This window comes from Nelusetta ayraudi, unplaced genomic scaffold, assembly GCF_046127955.1.
Source record: "Nelusetta ayraudi isolate G7.1 ecotype Tasmania unplaced genomic scaffold, CSIRO-AGI_Nayr_v1 ptg000011l, whole genome shotgun sequence".
NCBI classification, from domain to species: domain Eukaryota; kingdom Metazoa; phylum Chordata; class Actinopteri; order Tetraodontiformes; family Monacanthidae; genus Nelusetta; species Nelusetta ayraudi.
Window position 1 is genome coordinate 11,750,363 of NW_027466061.1, and position 15,347 is coordinate 11,765,709.

At 44.0% G+C, this 15,347-nt stretch overlaps 1 protein-coding gene and 1 long non-coding RNA gene across 2 annotated transcripts in view; one reads left to right on the forward strand and one right to left on the reverse strand.

Moving 5' to 3' along the window:
* The window catches only part of LOC142884963 (uncharacterized), a 166,555-nt gene that overhangs the window by 107,845 nt on the left and 43,363 nt on the right, over positions 1 to 15,347 (reverse strand). The gene's annotated exons all lie outside the window — the stretch shown is intronic.
* Positions 2,689 to 14,345, forward strand: scinlb (scinderin like b). Its single transcript, XM_076020974.1, has 17 exons — positions 2,689 to 2,816; positions 4,808 to 4,995; positions 6,045 to 6,199; positions 7,930 to 8,091; positions 8,722 to 8,871; positions 9,274 to 9,363; positions 9,479 to 9,611; positions 10,318 to 10,406; positions 10,489 to 10,704; positions 10,807 to 10,940; positions 11,055 to 11,145; positions 11,932 to 12,102; positions 12,190 to 12,364; positions 12,680 to 12,795; positions 13,085 to 13,162; positions 13,242 to 13,302; positions 13,626 to 14,345. Exons 2-17 carry the CDS (start codon positions 4,815 to 4,817, stop codon positions 13,784 to 13,786), a joined length of 2,163 nt encoding a protein of 720 aa, XP_075877089.1. The 5' UTR covers positions 2,689 to 2,816; positions 4,808 to 4,814; the 3' UTR covers positions 13,787 to 14,345.

A 15,347-nucleotide genomic window follows, 5' to 3' on the forward strand; every position in this document is an offset into this window, starting at 1 on the left:
AAAAGTCAAGAGTGTCGTCACATGATTGTTTTCCCCATAAAACTGACCCTGCAAATGCTGAGCTATATCATTCTTCTTATTTGATTGAATAAGTCTTGGCCGTCTGGATATCGTGCACATCTCTTATGCTATTTAAAGGAACACGTTTTCTCTTCACAGTTGCCCACTAGGGCAATATTTGCCTTTACACTCTTTGTTTCACAAAGACAATGATAATTGATGGTTTTTACGTTTATGCTGGTCATGTAGCCATTGCTAATATTTGATTAAGGCTACGCAAAGACATAACTAGGATGTAGTTGCATTCATGTTTATGGTAAGCCAGCATTGTTGCAACCAGGCACTCGAGCTGCATTTTGAGGGTAAACAAAGCAGCCATTAAGGTTGACACAAATAAAATGTCAATGTTATCTCCACCCACAACACTCCGCAATCGCCAAGCTGCAGCCCGTCACTACTTGACCTTTCCCTCCTTCAATTTGAATATGAAGGGGCATGTTTCCTGGTTTCTGGTTTATGACAGTGAGAGATAAGACACAAGAAAAAAAAATCTGGTCTGAGGGACCTTTACTCTGTGTGGTCATCAAATTGCGCCTGTAACATCTGACATGGAGGACGAAACTGAGCCATGTAATTTATGTCGGAAAGGAAAGTGCTTTTTTGATAATTAGATAAGATTATTATTAAAATATTACTAATAGATATCCTATTAAAATTATACCAAGAATTTGAAAGACAGCAAATGTTTAAAAAACAACAACATACCACATAAAAACACATTGAGTTCAATTGAGTTCAAAAAACCTTTTGTTTTCCCAATTTGTTTAACTTTATTTATTCCCCCAGGGCCAGAGAATTTACTTTAATATGTATTTTATTAAGTAAAGCACAGATGCAGATATTCAGGTTTTTCTATGTTTAGTCTTCTTCAGGGATGATAATTTAACAAGTGCAATATCGGTAGCTGGCTGTGGAACAACTAATCCCAGCTCCACCTAAGGGTTCATCCGCCGACAATCCTCTTCAAACACTTGGTTCAATATGAAAGAAATAACATTTGTGTGATCTTGTGAAAACTGAACGTGTGGCTGCAGCTGCTGTGGAATTCGGTCGGTGTCAGGAAAATTGGTTATCCAGAGGCTGAACTGTTAACCAGGCATAAGCTCCAGACGTACATGAGAGCTTCACATCCTGGAGAGTCACTCCACTCCCGAGTGTGATGCACTCTGTGCTGGTTGTGTGGTCGCTGGTGATGTGCGTCAACTTGCTGTCGGTCTGCGGCTTTTCGGCCTGCATGTCTCACCCTGGCTGATGATCTGTAACCATCTTATACATCCGCATGCATGAGAAAAAAAAATGAATGGGGGCGGACGGTTTCATTAGCAGAAAAGCACTGTGGTGAAAATATAACCAAACAAGTTGTTCTGAGGGCAAAAAATGGGCAACTAAGGACAAACTATTTTCCATTTACTTTATACTCACTTGATAAGTAAATCATACAGAGCACCATTCTAAGAGTGCTGAAACAAATATCTAAAAAAAAAAGTGGTTCAAATGCAAATGATGTGGCACGCTATTTTCAGAATTTGAAAACAGTTCACCCATTTTCTCATAAGTCTGTACAAGTGTTTGCTGACTTGATACTTGAATCAGCATCACTCTTGCTGTCTGTTGGACTCCTCTTCTGTATTTTCCCATCACCTACTGTAACACGCCAGACACACGAAAGCAGAAGTAGGTTTTAAAATGAAAAACAGAGAAGTTGCTGTATGTCTGAAGCGTTGGTGTCTGCGTGGATGCATCTAATGCTGGATGTAGCTTCAGGTGACTTTACACTGCGCGTTTCTGTCCTGCAGGATGTATACCTGCTGCCATCCGTATGTGCTTAACACCGGTGAGCAAACGAGAGTGGTCAGGTGGCTCCTCAACCGCCCAGAGGCCGCAGTCTGTCCACACACACACACACACACACACACACACACACACACACACACAGAAAGAGAGAGAGAGAGAGAGAGAGAGATAAGGCAGGGACGTGCAGATGGAGCATGGTGGGCGTGACTGACGGGAAGGTGCCTGGAGCTCTGATTCACAGCTACACACGCACGCACACACACACACACACACACACACACACACACACACACACACACACACACACACACACACAGGGATTACAGCTTGCCATCAGCACAACAACAGCACCAGCAGTTGTTCTAATGACAGTTTTCGTTGCGTGGTTTAATAGCAGCTGTGCTGGTGGATGTGCAGAAGGTTTCTTTGTCTGCTGCGAGTTTCCAGGCTGCTTTCCTCCCACTTCTTTTCTTTTCTTTTCTTTTTAATAGGAAATCAGTGGGAGGCGCAGCTTCCTCTCCGGGGCAGTGGGCAAACAGGCCGCCTGTCGGTTTTACTGCTGCATCTTGGACGCATTATGACTCTGCGGACTCTGACCCGCACCTATCTGGGCGTCCTATCTGAACTGCAGATCACAGTTCACGCAGGAGGCAAAAGTTGAACCATAATAAAGGGTGACTTCCCAATTTTCATCGGCCCCCTAAAATTCTGCACATCTTCTATAAATCTTGGAGAAAATCCACACGCCATCTGCATCTCCTCTGCTGCTGCTGCTGCTGCTGCTGTCGACCAATCAGAGAGCCTCTCCATGCTCCCTGACAAGCCTGTAAGCCTCCTCCCTCTGCGCCTCCTCCTACTCTTCCACTTCTACTACACGAGAACAGAAAATCACTCCTTCATTCACTCCCTCCATCAGCGCCTCCATCAGCCCCTTCCTCCCGAGCGACTCATCTCGCAAAACTGTGAGTTTTCCTCTTATCAAAAAACCTTTTGTCGCCTATCTTGGTTACTCATGCAGGCCAGTGGAGTTTCTGTCAAACATCAGTTGCGGTTCGCTTCGCCGTTAAGCTCCCGCGAAAAACGCTCTAAACTTTAATTTCCAAAGAATTTACTTTGCTTTGGTGACAGATGCCGCAGTGAGATGATCTCACCGTTCCCTTCCTTTAAAGCTGCGACCGGTTGGTTCAAGGCACTGTTATGTGGCAGGCGGGCGCGCGGGAAGTTGGGAAGTAATTCGACAAGCGACAGCGAAATAAGAAATAAGTGTAAAAGTGAGGTGAGAGCGACCTGCTGTTGTCTTGGTTTCCTCTTCCGCGCAATTTGCACTTTTACTTCTTTCGCACTTGGTGTGGGGGAAAAAACAAACACGCGACAGGCCACGCCCCCGTCCGACCAGGCAGCAGCAGCAGTAGTAACGAGGACACAGTAATAAAAATAAAAATAAAAAAATGCACTTTTTTTTCTTCTGTGTGGATCTGCTGCACATCCCAGCAGAGACAGTGAGAGGTTAAGAGTTACCCAAGGTGCAGCAGCTGAGTGAAAGCTGCTGAAAGCTGCAGCCCTCCCATTAAACACTGCTGACGGAAGAATCAAACGAGGGCTGATGATGATGATGATGATGATGATGATGATGGAGGCTTCTATGACGTGTGTTTGCTCGGTGTGTCCCTGTTTTGTTTAAGCAGTGTGTTGTGATCTTTGCTCAGATATATAATGTCCACAGCACAGTGAGCAGGTGCGGGGTGGCTGCTGCTGCTGCTGTTGCTGCTGCTGCTTGTGGCTGGTGGATGGATGAAGGTTGAGAGATGTGAGGAAGTAGACATGTGCAGGTCCTGTGTGAGCCGCAGGCGACGTCAGCAGTAATCCAGCCGCCTTGCCAGTTTGTAGTTTAGCTCTTGTGTAATCATGGCAAATGTAAATCTGTATAATCCGGGTTCTTTTTTCTTTTTTTTGAGTTTTGCGTTAAGGCTCCTTCTCATCATGCTGAGAGCAAAATCTGAAAGTCTTCAGGAGCCGATAGGAATTCGGTTGCCCGGTTTGTTCACATTGTATCAAATCAGAAAGTTACATTTCGCTTTCACGGCATCTCTTGGCTACAAAAACAAAGTAGGCACTCTATAAAAACATATAATGCCAGAACAAAGGTCTAAATTTGTGACTGATAAAGACTCAAAGCTCCTGTGTCCAATCTGCAAACAACATGTCAGAGAGAAAGTCAGTTATTATAGCAAGGTGTTTATCTCCCTGTGCTATTGTAACATTTGATTGCCATTCTGGATTCCAGTCATGCATCCTGACACCTCCCATTGGACACTGGGAGGTATCATGTGATGTCACAAATTACATTTTCTGTAAAACCTTCTGTAAAACTGAAGCAAGAAATTGAACCAGTGGATGGACTTTTCTTATTTCTGTGTATTGGACCGACGTGCTGGAGATGCATGTTACTGTTGGGAAAATAGTGATATGAATTTTCCCAAAAACTTTTTGTCCATTTTCTCCCAGAATCTCGTCGTATTTTCACAAGCCAAGGTTAGTTGTCTGTGAAGCAAAGTCAGTATCTCACAACTCACGTTGCAACATCATCTCCTGGGCAATGCACAGCAGCATGACTCATTGGCTTTCAAAAACTAGTTGTTCCGGTTGTGTCTGCAAACCAAGAGACCGAATAAGGCCAGAGACCTCTTCTTATGAAAACACATGTATTTATATCCTCTATGTGGGTAAGTCACTGTCTGTTGCTACCCACAGTTTCTAAAGCGAAGAGATCAGGAAACACGCATATACGCAAAAGGAGAGTTTGAGTTTTCTCATTTAAAGTTGGCCCTTCCCTTCATTTGTTTACTGAGGCTGTCCTGAGGCCGAGCTGAGGCCGACTGCGCTTTCTGAGTAAACTTTCCCACGTGAATATTGATAATATCCAAATCATTCTGTTGCTGTTTGTCGTCAACAGAGTCATCATGGTTTCCCATAAAGAGTTTGTGGATGCAGGAAAGAAGCCTGGCCTGCAGGTGTGGCGCATCGAGAACCTGGACCTGAAGCCGGTTCCCAAGGCCCTGTATGGCAACTTCTACACTGGAGACGCCTACCTGCTGCTCTTCAGCACCTCAGCGCCCTCTTACAACATTCACATGTGGTTGGGTAAGACGTCCGTATGTGTAAAAGAAAAAAGAAAAGGACCTCCTAACTTGACCTTATTGTGTTAATTTTGCTACTTTGTCATCACAGTGTTTCAAAACAGGAACACTGTTGCACTACGTTTACCTTTACCATTTAAAACCAAATAAGAAATCCGCACTTGAGCTCCAACTTCCCCTGAGGTTACATGGGGTTTAAGTACTCTAATACGATGCACAAGGTGGAACATCCCTGCATGACGGCACTTGCACTGATAAAAGACTAATGGTAGATTTTGTGGGAATGGCTGAAGCTTCCCCATGCGGTCGGGAGACTTTGAGTGAGCTTTGCAATGCAATGTGTTGCTCTAAATGTCATGCCACTTTGCACACTTCTCCCTCTGTGCTCTTGTAAAACAGAAGCACTGCAAGTTTATTTTTATGGCAGCTTTGATGCACAGGGCGGTCCAAAGTGCTCGACAGAAGCACAGAAACAAGCATGTAAAGCAAGCTCAAAACAATACAGGGCATTGACAGACAAATCTTGAAAAACAATCAGAAAGATTCAATTCTGAATTGAAGAGCGAGACTATAGTCCTGGAGCCCCACAGTAAATTGCAGTTACATAACAAAAAACAAGGCACCCCGATGAAAGCGCTTCATGACTCACATCTGAAATACCTTCAAGCCACAAGTCTCCGCATGCCTCAGTTTTTTTTCCTTCGCAAAACCTCTGTTATACGTCTCCTCCTCCACCGTCGGTCAGATGTTCATGTACAGCGGGAGGACGTGAGCAGTGCCGCTGCCTCCAATCAAGTTATGTTCAGCTTTTGGAGCAGAGTTCTGTGCCATCTGATGATAATAACAGGAGGCCTCTGCTGCAGTTGCGGTCACATGATTTGTTGTTACTGACTGACTCAGAGGTCAGGTTAGGTCGTAGCAGTCGCGATACAGTCAACTCTGCCTGTGCAGAAAGACACTGGGTCCTCAAACATGAGCGTAATGTGATTAGAGTGTGAAGCCGTCGGACGAAACCACCGAGCCGCACTGACAATGTCTGCGTCCCGTCCGCAGGGAACGAGTGCTCCCAGGACGAGAGCGGCGCAGCGGCCATCTTCGCCTTACAGCTGGATGATTTCCTGGGTGGCGGACCCGTCCAGTTCAGGGAGGTGCAGGACTCTGAGTCCAACGCTTTCCTGGGCTACTTCAAGTCAGGGATCAAGTACAAGGTCAGCGTTGTCCGAACAGCGACTCAACAACTGGGGCTCTCTGCACGGACCTCAGAGGTTCCCACGAAATGTTGGCCAACAAAAGTTAAAACAGTCTCAAAAGAGTTGTACTCTATTAATCATAATGACTTTGTTTGTCTCCTTGTGGAAACTGTAGGGTCATCATGAGGTTTACATTTGTGGTTTTCAGTGGAAAGTTCCATCAGCTATTGGAGAATGGCCCTTTACTTAGTTTCTATTCTGTTTTTGGTCTCTTGGAGATTTTGTTTCTTTGAAAGACCTGTGAATCTTGCACCATAAGCCTGAAAATGTTTTTCTCAAACAAATTATTGTTATAAATGTCAGTGTGTATCCCTCTTACTGTTACAGTTATGACGACACAGTTAGAACACACAACACTTCCTGAGTCTTTAGACCTAAATATATCTGCAGGTTTAATGATTGTCAGCTTGAACTTTGATCCTCAGTCGTGCTTATGGGAGTGAAGTTCAGGCCGTGCCAGGGTGTCTCTGACGGGCTGAGGCTCTGGGACAACCGCTGCATTCAGAGGTGGTCGGCGGTCTAAAAAGTTGCTCTCTCTCTCTCTCTCTCTCTCTCTCTCTCTCTCCCTCTCACTCTCTCTCTCTCTCTCTCCCTCTAGTCAGCCATCTGTTTCCATTTGCTGTGGAAAAAAAATACCCAAACCCGCTTCCTGGATCTACTTGCATCTAATTAGTGCTGTTTACTAGATTTACTGAGTTGGATGGTTTAAAAATTCCTCCTGCACATGTGCAGGAACGGTTCAAAAAAGAACACTGAGGTGTTTTTGGTAAGAGAATCCCCCCGTTATGAAACAGCGGGTTCATTGTTACCATGGAAAGTTTTAGTCCTTTTCCCCACATAAACGGCATAAATGTGTGTTTTTTCTTAAGGGCTAAATAAATAGACACTCCCCCAGACAGTAACAACTCTCTTGTGCCTCTCGTGGCTCAACTCTAAGGTTTTATTTTTGAAGAGAGAGGTGACTCCTTGAGCTTTTACTCACAATTTAAAGGAGTGAAGAGAAGACAGTCTGTCACAGGAATCATGTTGCTTTGGTCTGAAAGTGTGCCAGCTGCTCATTTGCTGCCTTTTGTTTGCGTCGCTTGTAAATCTGTCTTTTGTTTAATGGCTTTGCCAAGGACGGCACTTTACGGGACAGTACTGGTCGGCAGGTACAGAACAGACAGGTTTGCTTCATGCTTTTCATTTGAAGACTTTGCCATTGTTTTTATTTCATACCAATCATAGAGTTAAAGGCTCCATATTATGCTAAATAAGATATTTATTACAATCTTTCTTCACTTAAACACTCTTGTTTGCCCCATTTTTCAGAAATTGTGTGCTGTATCGCACAGTTACAGAAAACCTGCCCTTTGTGATGTCACAAAGGACTCTGAAGATCTGGATAGCTTTTTTTCATGATTTATCAAATTAATTTTCTCCATTGGCTTGTGGGATTAAAAAGAAAAATTCAAAAATGGGTTTAATATGGGACCTTTACACATTTCAGTGAGATCTCATTTCACTCCACACTGTACACCAGTTGTGCGACTCCTGACACCATGTGACCTCCACTTGTTTTTCCTCAGACCCCTCTCAGTAGTGCATCTGTGGTCCACACACGTGATGGAACTTTTGCACTTGTGGCAGGATTATGATTTGTCAAAATGAAACCTTCCTCTGCTTGACATTCCTCTTTTTTGTTGCAGAAAGGGGGCGTGGCTTCAGGATTCCAGCACGTGGTGACCAATGACATGAGCGTGAAGCGTCTGCTGCACGTCAAAGGTCGCCGGGCCATCAGAGCCACGGAGGTGGATTTGTCCTGGAAGAGCTTCAACAAGGGGGACTGCTTCATCATCGACCTGGGGGAGGTGCGCTGGGTTCCGGGCGGCTCCCTGGACTCCTTATGCTTAATAGCTCAGCACCTCTGTAAAATGTTAAACCACTCTGTAAAACATTGACACAGTCTCTGCACTTCCTGCCTGAGAGCAGATGCTCTAGACCAGACTGGAGTAATATTCCATTAGAGTCCCATCAGTCACATTCCCATCAGGGTTGAAATCTGCTCACCAAAAGAGTTTTTCGATCTCTTCACTCAGCTACCAGCCTGCGCAGACATTGTCTGAGTAACAGGAAATGCCATGGTTTATAGTCTCTCTTTTTGCTTAGAGCTGATTGGATATACACACACGTTGGTGCTGCAACCCTAATCACTGATGCTGTACTGTGACAGATTTGTACTGGTTGAAAAAATCATTGCATACTATGTCCAACAACCTATATGCTCTAATATTAATGATAAAAACCAACCCTGTTTTCTCCTCCACCTTGTAAAGAGGAGTCAGGACAATTTAAAAACTCCAGCAACAGAATAAAAACCCTGTTGCCCTTTAATATTCTTATTCATTGTTCTGTAGCGCCGTACACAAAGAGCTTCTAAACTGTGCATGATGCTGTTTGTTGACATCGACATGCGTCTCCCGTCACTCTGCCCCCTGCAGAAAATCTACCAGTGGTGCGGCAGTGAGTGCAACCGCTACGAGAGGCTGAAGGCCTCTGAGGTTGCCATCGACATCAGAGACAACGAGAGGAACGGCAGGGCCAAGCTGTGCATGGTGGAGGAGGGGGACGAGCCCGAGGAAGTCATCAAGGTAAGGAGCGCAGATCATGGTGGGAATCTGATGTTTTCCCTCCAAACGTCACCGATTTCACGCCTGATGAGTTTCAGTCAGCGTGGGAACCATCTGACACAATGGCGTCCTCTGCAGCGGGCTGCTTATGTGCCAACTCGGTGCCAGGATTGCTTTGTAAACATTCCCTTTACTGCAAGCAAAGGCTTAATGAGAGGGCTGGAGGAGGAGGAAGAGGAGGAGGGGGAGAGGGAGGGGGTTCTACACCATATATTTGCCCTCAGAAAAGATGTTTCAACAGATGATGCAACACATTTCTCTGCCTGCTGTTGTGGCTCTGCTGTTGTGTAAGGTTGACTGTCTTTCACCATCAGTGATGAAAAAGGGTGTGCGTGGTCATTTTTTGTTTCTTTTCTTGCGCAGGCACTGGGAAGTAAAGGCACCATCGCCCCCAGCACTCCTGATGATGACAAAGTGGAGTGCTCCAACAAGAAGAAGGCTGCCCTCTACATGGTTAGTAGCGAAACTGACAAATCTAGTCAGTGTATTTAAACTCAAATCTGGCGTTGAGAAAAAAAATGTGTCTTGGCTCTTGTTTATTTATTTATTTATTTATTTTCTGCTGCAGATCTCTGACGCGTCTGGTTCAATGAAAGTGTCCAGTGTGGCTCCAGTCAGTCCCTTCAAACAGGCCATGCTGTCCCCAGAGGAGTGCTACATCCTGGACAACGGGGTGGACCGCATGATTTTTGTTTGGAAAGGTGAAGGCAGTATCACAGGCTCTAGAACATTCAGCTGTTGTTATTCCCCTCAATCAGATCACCAGTTTGAGGGCCAAAAGTAGTTCACACTTTGTATATCTGTGCTCATTCATCTAGCAATGAAACTCTGGGGTGTTTTGAAAAAACAAATGAGCATGACTAGTCAATGCTTTGGACATGTTTTGACAGCAAGGCAGAATCAACTGCTGCCGTTCTACAGAACAGATAGAGCTTGGCAGGAAGTCATGCAAGAACGCCCTGTCTATATCAAAACAAAACCTCTAAGACTTCAATCCCCTTTCTTCTGCTTAATATGAAGGCGTTTAGCAGGCAAGGCTACTGGGCCTCTTTCTTTTTTCTTCAGGAAAATCTTTAGCTATTTGTTTCATGCTTAGCACAGAAACGCTTGGTTTTAGCCTTGTTGGAAAACTCCACATTTGGAAGGAGATAAACCTGTCAGAGGTATCAGTGCCCTTTCTGATGGACCTGCACATGCTTTTTGAAGGGTGGAGCAGGCAGCAGGAAGAAGCACATCTTTAAATTCAGAGACAATTTGAGATTTTTCTAAATAGACATCTTCATGAAAATGTGCCAGATAGCAAAGAAATAATTTAATAGTTAATCATATACTTTTTGAACTATGAAAGGGCTCGGTGGTCAATATGACTTCTACAAAGATGCGCTTGTCTTCTCTGACTCCAACCAGGCCCCAAAGCCAACGCGTCAGAGCGTAAAGCTGCCATGGCGGCAGGCCAGCAGTTCATCAAAGACAAAGGCTATTCTTCCAAGACGACGGTAAGACCCGTGGTGATCTGTGCTCCACAGTTAATCCATAAAGAAATCCCTGTTGATCCTGTGACTGATGTGTTACACACAGATCCAAGTCCTCCCTGCTGGATCGGAGACGTCTCTCTTCAAGCAGTTCTTCATTGACTGGAGGGACAAAGATGAGACGACCGGCCCCACAAAGGCCTACACCATCGGTCGCATCGCCAAAGTGGAGCAGGTGCCCTTCGACGCCTCCTCGCTGCACTCCAACACCGCCATGGCTGCGCAGCACGGCATGGTGGACGATGGCAAGGGCAAGGTCCAGGTAAGACTGGTGTCACTGGTCGTCTTTAAGGTTTGCTTTGACTGGGGGGGGGGGGGGTGATGGGGAGCGCTGTGGCCAATCAGAATGTCTCCTGGCTTCCAGATCTGGCGTGTTGAGAACGGCGACAGGGTTACAGTGGATCCTTCCTCCTATGGTCACTTCTATGGTGGAGATTGTTACATAATCCTCTACAGCTACAGACTGGGAAGCCGCGAGCAGCACATCATATACACCTGGTGAGGAAAAAGGCTGATGTGTGCAAACAGATCACAGCCCTGTGAGGTATTATGTACACAAAACCCTCCTAGTTCAAGACTACTTGTCATTCAAACTGTGTGTTACTGAACCAGGCAGGGGCTGAAGTGCACTCAGGATGAGCTGGGAGCCTCTGCGTTCCTCACAGTGAAGCTGGATGACTCAATGGGAGGATCCCCTGTTCAGGTTAGAGCTTGACGCCACAGCACTGCTCTGTACAGCCCTGCAGTAATCCACAAACACAACATCTTGTGTATTCTTGTGCAGCTGACAGATTATTAGGGGAAGATTGTGAAAGTGCCATAGAGAAAAGTTGTTACATTGTCAGATTTCGGGCACCGTATGAAAGAGAAACAAAGTTAATGTCTCCTTTTTGGTTGCACATGTAGAACAATGTAGATATTTTAATTTCGTAAATACTCTTAAGACGCAGCAGCAGACAGACATGAGTCGTAACTGCATTACTGTCGTAAAACAACAAACTGCCAGCAGGGGGCAGTGTTACCACAATAATCTATTTTATCTATTACAATGTAGCTGCAGCATGAGTTGAATTTCAGTACAGATTTTAGGCACAAAAAATGTGATGATGTAAACAAGTTTAACCCTTAAAATATATACATATAAATATAAATATACTTTGAAATCCTTGATAGCAATGGAGATCTAGTGTCAGCAAATGTTAAGAATATGAATGTTATAGAATAGACATAACAGTCACATCTAGCATCAAAAACAATACATGAAGTGAAGATTTATGAAAAAAATAAAAGTGAACCTCCAGAATTAATTGCTAGCATATTGCATGATGATAATTATGTACAAATTACAGATGGTAATAGGCCTGCACCTTCACAGGGCCTCATATTCACTCACTCAGCCACACACTCATGGATCAGTGAATAGCTGCTGCCATGCAAGGCGTGACAGGAACCCACAAATTCACTGTGTTTGTGACGCTTTCAACCTCAGGTGAGAGTGACTCAGAGCCAGGAGCCTCCGCACCTGATGAGCCTGTTCCAGGGCAAACCCATGATCGTCCACAGTGGAGGCACCAGCAGAAAGGGGGGCCAGTCGCAGGCCGCCGCCAGTCGCCTCTTCCACATCAGGCAGAGCTCTGCCCACGCCACCCGCGCTGTGGAGGTGAACTGCCTGTCTGTCAACATGTGGACTTACATTTTAATTTCAGCGCCTCACACATGTCACCGCTTCTCAACATGATTCCCTCAGGTTGAGGCCACGGCATCCAATCTGAACACCAACGACGTGTTTGTGCTGAAGTCCCCGAAAGCTTTGTTTGTCTGGCGGGGTGTGGGCGCCAGTGACGAGGAGATGGCGGCCTCCAAGCACGTGGTGGGCTTCCTGGGTGGCAGCGCCACCCAAGTGTCAGAGGGCAAGGAGCCTGGTGAGTGTCCTGAAAATTAGCTGGTGCAGAAAAGAACATTTCCTGCACCAACAGCCAGGAATATAATAGCAATGCAGTCCATAATCTTAGAGTTAGAATGATCTGATCTGATCTGATCTAGAGTTTACAATACTGACTGCATTGTAAACTCTAGATCCGTATCTAGATTTCTTGTGTGGTTTTAAAATGACTTGATGAGTTGATGCGTCCTGTAGAGCTGTTGCATCATCCATGGTTGAGTGCTGAAATAATTTCCTCTTTAAGAAACAAAAAGTGATGAGATACTAAGGCAGCTGCATTTTTTTTCCCGGTTAGCTGATTTCTGGTCTACCCTCGGTGGCAAGAAGGACTACCAGACCTCCAAGAGTCTGCAGAAGACGGTCTCACCTCCCCGGCTGTTTGGCTGTTCCAACAAAACTGGAAGACTTGCTGTAAGTCACTCACAACACATGCAACCGTTTTAATTTATTATATTTTTGACTTTTGTCATTTAATATCATTAAGAAGCTATGCTTCTTCTCCATCCTTTTCGAATAGGTCACTTGTTTTCTTTGCTGTGTTTTATTAATTGTGCTTGCTTAAATTTTCTTTCTATATTATTTTATGTTAAGGAATTGTTTAATAGCAATTAGGAAACCTTGTCAAATTTTCATATTCAAAATAAACTCATTAAAAAAAGAAAAAGAAAATGACTGAGTTTACTCCCATTCTGTCTGTCAGGTTGAGCAAGTACCAGGGGACTTCACTCAGTCCGACTTGGCCACTGATGATGTCATGCTCCTTGATACCTGGGACCAGGTAAGATGAGCTCTCTCACGCTATCTTTGGAGACACCAAAATCAAGAAGAGCGACTTACAGCCCATCACTTTCCTGCAGGTCTTCCTTTGGGTTGGCAATGATGCCAATGAAGTAGAGAAGAAGGGTGCTCCCAAAATAGGTTTGTTTTGTTTTCATTAAACCCCTCCAAGATGCTTATTAAAGCGCAGCACAGACCACAGTGTTTAGTTCTGAAAGCTCTGTTTAGTTCAGCCCACACAGGATTTAGGAAATACAAAGACAGTAAAGTGTGTGTTTACTTTTAAAGAAAACAGTGCCAACTTAGTTCAGTTTAAAGACAGACTGCTGTAAATCATCACCCAGTATCTGCTGGGTGTGTTACAACCTCCTAAAGCATGCATACAATGTCTATACAATGTCTATGGGCCGCAAAACCAAACACATCTTGATCTTGTTCCACTCTATCCTTTGTTTAACTTGTAGCCAAAGAGTACATTGACTCCGACCCGACTGGTCGCAGAGGGATCCCTATCACCACCATCAAACAGGGCGCAGAGCCTCCAACCTTCACTGGCTGGTTCCAAGCTTGGGACCCCAAGATGTGGGACGTGGACCCACTGGCTAGAATTTGTGCCCGTTTTTAAACCTGGAACTCCAGCTCTCCCCCCTGCTCTCTCTGTCTACCGCTCTGTCATTATACCCATCCTGCACTTGCTATTGCCATTTTGTTTTGAGCCAGTCTTTCAGTGCCAACAATGATGTCATCACTGTTAATAGGCTGAATGGCTGCATCTATGCTTTGACAGAGTGCAGTCTAAATAAAGGAGCCCATAAATAAGAAATATGCTCCAGCTTACTATAGACTTTTCAGCTGAATTGGTTTATTGACCTGTTGATATATCAACTGAGGAATGGCAGATAAAGCCATTGTTTACATCACCACAACATTCCTTTATGTCTGTCTCTCTTTTTTATATAATGAACTTGTGTGTCAGACAACAAAAAAGTTTAAGAAACTGTCCTTGCTGTATCTGTGTGCATTGTGTTTAATTATGAGTACTTGCACAATTCCTCAAAGTATTGCGTATTTTTTAAAAACAGGACTTTTAGAGCAGAATACACAAATGTCAGTTGTTTCAACACTTTATCGCCAATGCCTAGAATGATTGCATGTGTTGCTTTTAAATAAAACCTTTAACAATTTTGGCATTTATTCATTGCAGGTGAGTTAAAAGGGCTAAAATAATTGACCTCTAGAATGTGTAACTGACCTTGGATTTGCAAGATTAAACATCTATTCAGGAAATATTCATGAACGATTCGTTCACATCTTTGAAGACAAAGATTTACATCTTGGAACTTTCTGCTTTCTGTCTCACACTGGTATTACAACTCTAGACAGTGACAAATGTATTATTTGCACTGTATTTCAGTACTTATGTACTTGGAAAGGCATCTCTGAAATATAATTTACGCAGATCAAATACAGAAAACTCCTGATAGAAACTGAAGTATAGTACCCTAAAAATTAGATCACAAAACTGACACCCCAAATATTGAAAACAAAGTGCATAAGTAAACATAAAACAAGATGTACTCCAATTCAGATTATTTTTTCTATTGCGGCATTACAGGACATTATATTGCAGGTGCATAAGGCAGGTTAACAGAATAAACTCCAATTCACATGTGCTATGACGGCAGCATAATTTTTATTCTAAAACTGGGCATTCCTTGATTTTATTGGTACAAAATTGTCAATATTATTGTCATATGATAGGTTCCTGGAGACATCATGGTTGATGCTAATCACTGAGACAGTCTTGGGTTATTGTTGACCTCAGGTAAGTCTTTATGAGCTTCAATTTTGAGAAGTTCCTAAACCACTGGCACCAGAGTAGTTGCAGTGCTTGGAGGCTCAATTTGCATCATTTGCAACTGATCACTTGTTTTCCCTATTTGGAGACGACATCAGAGCATCTGTTTTCATTAGATTTTCGTGCTCTTGTCCAATCATGTCCACTCAATTATACCAATATTAAACAAGGTTTTAAAGTTTTTTAAGAAGAAGAATATAAAGCAATAACAGAAGAGTCTATTTGTATTGAGTAAACCAACCCGTTTTAGCTGCTCCTCATTATGTGATTCTTTGTTAAAGTTGAGATGGTGACATCTACTCCATTCATCCTGCGTACAGGGAAACAC

Excerpts from the sequence above, each read along its gene's own strand:
- scinlb (XM_076020974.1), top strand. The coding sequence starts at position 4,815 with ATGGTTTCCCATAAAGAGTTTGTGGATGCAGGAAAGAAGCCTGGCCTG. Across the intron at positions 10,941-11,054 it reads CAGCACATCATATACACCTG|GCAGGGGCTGAAGTGCACTC; the intron begins GTGAGGAAAAAG and ends TTACTGAACCAG. Across the intron at positions 11,146-11,931 it reads TGGGAGGATCCCCTGTTCAG|GTGAGAGTGACTCAGAGCCA; the intron begins GTTAGAGCTTGA and ends TTTCAACCTCAG.